The sequence below is a fragment of the Primulina tabacum genome, chromosome 12, assembly GCF_025594145.1.
Source record: "Primulina tabacum isolate GXHZ01 chromosome 12, ASM2559414v2, whole genome shotgun sequence".
Lineage (NCBI taxonomy): Eukaryota > Viridiplantae > Streptophyta > Magnoliopsida > Lamiales > Gesneriaceae > Primulina > Primulina tabacum.
Genome location: NC_134561.1, coordinates 32,793,501 through 32,797,815, shown reverse-complemented (window position 1 = coordinate 32,797,815; position 4,315 = coordinate 32,793,501). Strand labels below are relative to the sequence as shown.

At 37.1% G+C, this 4,315-nt stretch overlaps 1 protein-coding gene across 2 annotated transcripts; it reads left to right on the top strand.

Annotated features, from left to right (window-relative positions):
• Positions 1-703: 703 nt before the first annotated feature.
• LOC142520628 (BTB/POZ domain-containing protein At1g67900-like) lies at positions 704-4,005 on the top strand. Of its 2 annotated transcripts, none has more exons than XM_075623684.1 (5): positions 704-1,091; positions 1,541-1,627; positions 1,778-1,847; positions 1,950-3,221; positions 3,296-4,005. In XM_075623684.1, exons 2-5 carry the CDS (start codon positions 1,569-1,571, stop codon positions 3,776-3,778), a joined length of 1,884 nt encoding a protein of 627 aa, XP_075479799.1. In that variant the 5' UTR covers positions 704-1,091; positions 1,541-1,568; the 3' UTR covers positions 3,779-4,005. The 2 variants fall into 2 exon arrangements, with proteins under 2 accessions (XP_075479799.1, XP_075479798.1); XM_075623683.1 differs by having other exon boundaries at positions 704-1,095; positions 1,546-1,627.
• The last annotated feature ends 310 nt before the right edge of the window (positions 4,006-4,315 follow it).

Sequence of the window (4,315 nt, the reverse complement as noted above, 5' to 3'; positions counted from 1 at the left end):
TCACTTCTTTTTCTCATGCTAATAAATTAATTTTCCAACTGCCCCAATTGTATATATTAATTTGAGGCCACTATCCAAGAAGAGTTAATTTAAAGGCTTAAAGCCATCATCATTCCTATAATGATAGTGACACACATTTCCTTTTACATCACAATCCCTTTTTCCAAAAGTTTATTACAAATCTTTTTGGTTTTTTTTTTCAATATCCATGTTTATCTACCATATTTCAAGTTTATTTGCTCATCATACATAAATTTTATATTTATACACATTTATTATTTATGTATCAAGTGTGTACCTTTCAGAGGTTCCAAAGATTCGTTTTTTTAATAATATCTAAAAAAAATTACCCTCTCGAGATTACAAAACTAAATGAATTATGTCATAAGAAGATGTTCGACTTGATAGCATATGTATCCACTTGATCAATGTTCAGGAGTTCACTTTCCTATACCAATTATCAACACTTTCTCGGATGAGCTTGTCACGTAGGAATCTATCAGCATGGTTTACCTGACTAGCATGTTTTTGCAAATTATTATGTTAACCCAAATATTTACCCGGTGTACACCGAAAGATAACAGCGGTGTCTTCTTGTCGGATAAAAATAAAAGAAGAAAAAAATATTAAAAACATAAAACAAAAATATCTTTACGTTATCACTTAGTTTATTATATGAGAATATAAATTATGCAAAATACGAGGATAATTATTTCAATTATTACATAATCTAGCCAAGCGATAGCACGGAACAAGAATGTCTCGTTCTTGGCACCAATCGGAAGCTCTGTGAGTGTAAATATTCGCCAAAGAACAGGACGTTGATGCTATAAATAAGTGGCTAGCGGCGTACGATGAAAGAGAGGCACTAGCGAAATTGCTGTGGCAATGATGAGAAAGAGGGACAAAGTGGGCGCACAGCATAAGCACGTGGGCGTCGCCTTTCTCTCATTGCCTGCACGCTGCGACGGTGGCTTAGCAGCCTCTTGAGCTAAAAAACAATACTGCAAAAGGGGCAAAATCCCAGTTGAGAAATGATTGGAAGTAACTTGTGAGCATCAAAAGGGGAAAAAAAACATTAAAACTTTCAGGTTGGTGTCGTTTTTTTTCTCGTATCTTACCTAAATTCGGTGACATGTTGCTGTTTAAGTTTTTTTTTTTTGAATAAATATTCTGTATTAGCTATGAAGGAGAATTCTTTTTGCATGTCCATTTCGATTTTGGTGGAGAATTTGACTTATGTAAAAGGGTTATTACAACAGTGCTTTAATTTTCTTGAAAATGCAATTTTCTTGGAGTGTTCCTTAATTCTTGAAATTTGTTCTTCTTCAACTTCAAATTTCCTCTGAGGTTGTTGGGATTATTTTGTTTTCCGTTTACTTTTTCAAGAATTTAAATTACACTAATCTCCGACAAAAAGATCTAGTTTGCAGCTGGAGGTGACATTTTCTGTGTTATTGCTAGTGTAGAACAGTGAAGTTTTCAGTTTGTTTTTTTTTTATTCTGAAATGGTGCTGCCTTTTTCTGGTAAATTCTACAGTTTAGTGTCAAAATAGAAGGTTCAGAAGATGAAGTTTATGAAGCTTGGATCTCGCCCCGACACTTTCTATGCCACAGAGTCTGTAAGGTAATTTCGAATTTCAATTTTTTCTTCTTCTTTCATCTGTTTTCTTTTATATTGGGTTCTTTCAGTTTCTATCAAGAATTTTTGTACATAATTATTTGGGTTAATTTGTTTGATGACAAAAGGTTAGAATCTATGTGTTTCTTGATTCAGGTCTGTATCATCTGAGGTTTCAAGTGATCTTATCATCCAAGTCAAGGGAAGCAGATACTTACTCCATAAGGTAAATTCAAATTCCAACACAATTTTTTTTATGTTTTCAACTGATTAAATTATGATTATTGGATGCAAGAAATTTGATACTTTTGAGGTTTTCATTGCACAGTTTCCGCTTTTGTCGAAGAGTCTGAGGTTGCAGAGCTTGTGCTTGGAAAGCCCTGAAGCTTCCCAGATCCAGATAGTCCAAATCCCTGATTTCCCAGCAGAACTGGAGGCATTTGAAGTCTGTGCAAAGTTCTGCTATGGCATAACAATCACTCTCAGTGCTTATAACCTCGTATCTGTCCGATGTGCGGCCGAGTATCTTCAAATGACAGAAGATGTTGAAAAGGGTAATTTGATATACAAGATTGAAGTGTTCTTCAATTCTTGTATCCTCCATGGTTGGAGGGACTCAATTGTAACTTTGCAAACTACCAAAGCCTCCCCTTTGTTATCAGAGGATCTTGGGATTACTGTTAGATGTATTGAATCAATTGCCTCTAAAGTCTTAACCAATCCCACAAAGGTGAACTTATCACACAGTTATTCAAGAAAGGAGAGGGACAATCTGTCGTGTAATGGATCCGAGTGTCGTATAAATAAGGCTGTGGGTAGTAGTACTAAAGGATGGTGGGGGGAAGATTTGGCGGAATTGGGGATCGATCTTTATTGGAGAACAATGATTGTCGTTAAAGCTGGTGGGAAGGTTCCTTCGAACCTTATTGGTGATGCGTTGCGAATTTATGCATCACGATGGCTACCTGATTTGCCCAAATTCACAGATATGGAAAAGGATGCCAAATCAGATCGTGGGTTGGATTCGAATGGAGAGAAAAGTTTGAAACCTAGGCTGCTCTTAGAATCAGTAGTTAGCTTACTACCACCTGAGAAAGGTGCGGCGTCTTGCAGCTTTTTGTTGAAATTATTGAAGGCTGGTAATATTTTGAAAGCTTCTTCCACTACAAAAATGGAACTTGTAAGAAAGGTTGGTATTCAGTTGGATGAAGCAACACTTGGTGATTTGTTAATACCTAGTTTATCATCCAAAAATGGCCTGGTATATGATGTGGATATAGTTTTGAACATATTAGAACAGTTCACGTTAAAAGGGCAGAGTCCACCAATAAGCCCTCCGAGAATCAAGAAAGATTTTGAAAGGCGGAGGTCTCGATCTGCTGAGAACCTCGATTTCGATTTTCAAGAAAATCGGCGATCATCTTCTGCCTCACACAGCTCAAAACTTAAGGTGGGAAAGCTTGTGGATAAGTATCTCCAAGAAATCGCCCGTGAAAAGAATTTGCCTTTGTCGAAGTTCATTGCCATTGCGGAAGCTATTCCAGAATTCTCCAGGCTTACACACGATGAACTGTACAAAGCCATTGACATTTATTTAAAGGTAAATTATAGAAAATATATTTAATTTTGTAAAGAAAGAACTCTTACCAATGGATTTTTCAACTAATTGTATAGGTACATCCTGAACTCAATAAGAGCGAACGGAAGAGCTTATGCCGTATATTGGACTGCAAAAAGCTATCAATGGAAGCTGGTATGCATGCTGCACAAAATGAAATGCTCCCATTAAGAATTGTAGTGCAAGTTCTCTTCTTCGAGCAAGCTCGAACAGCGCAGAATGGTGGCCAAATGGCTGAGTTGCCGAGCGAAATCAAGGCCTTATTAGCAGCACACAAGAACCCTTTAAAGCACGCTGCTTCTTTTAGCACCAACATGCCAGCAGAAGATCAGTTGAGTGTATCACGCCATAAATCACAATACTCGTACGTTTCTACTCAGAAAATGAAACCGGTAGAAGAGAACAACTCAGATCATAAGTTCCCAGATGGAGTCGAAAAATCTACGAAACTCAACTCCTTAAGCATGGTTCCTGATAGGCCAAAAAGAATGTTCAGCAAGTTGTGGTCAATCAGCAGAAGTGCAAGTGAAAAGAACTGAGAAATCTTGTTTAGTTTTTCTTGTTTGTGTTTTGTTCTTCATCTGCCAGAGTAAATTATACTGTCTTTATTGGGCTATTATTCCATATCCTAATTCATGAAGTGTAATCACTAGGAAAATCAATTTCCTTGTGAATTAATGGTGTAGTCTGTGCTAATAATGATAAGGATACATGTTTTTATTACAAGAGAGAAAATTTTATCGCAGTATCCTCTTTTCGACCCAAACCGGTTTGACCGCGATATTTGAGGCTTGAGCTGTTGTAATAATGGACCTTTGACAACTCATGAAACTATTTCATATCCTTAATCACACAAGAAATTCAGATAGCACAATCAAGAAATGCAAGAGATCCTCGTATCGTAGTTGTTCCATATTAGTCGAGTGGGAGCCCTCGACCTATCGAAGCACGGAGAGTCGATGCAGCAGACATCGGAACTAGCTAGCATGAGTGGCGGATCAGTCAGCTGAAAGCCAACCAGGATAATTCATTTTATCCTCACAATTATATGATTGAAGAACTTGAACAATGGCTCA

What these genes read in the sequence shown, in the direction of transcription:
- LOC142520628 (XM_075623684.1), top strand. Translation starts at nt 1,569, where the DNA reads ATGAAGTTTATGAAGCTTGGATCTCGCCCCGACACTTTCTATGCCACA. An exon ending in GCAGATACTTACTCCATAAG is followed by an intron (nt 1,848 to 1,949) that starts GTAAATTCAAAT and finishes TTCATTGCACAG; the next exon opens with TTTCCGCTTTTGTCGAAGAG. An exon ending in CCATTGACATTTATTTAAAG is followed by an intron (nt 3,222 to 3,295) that starts GTAAATTATAGA and finishes CTAATTGTATAG; the next exon opens with GTACATCCTGAACTCAATAA.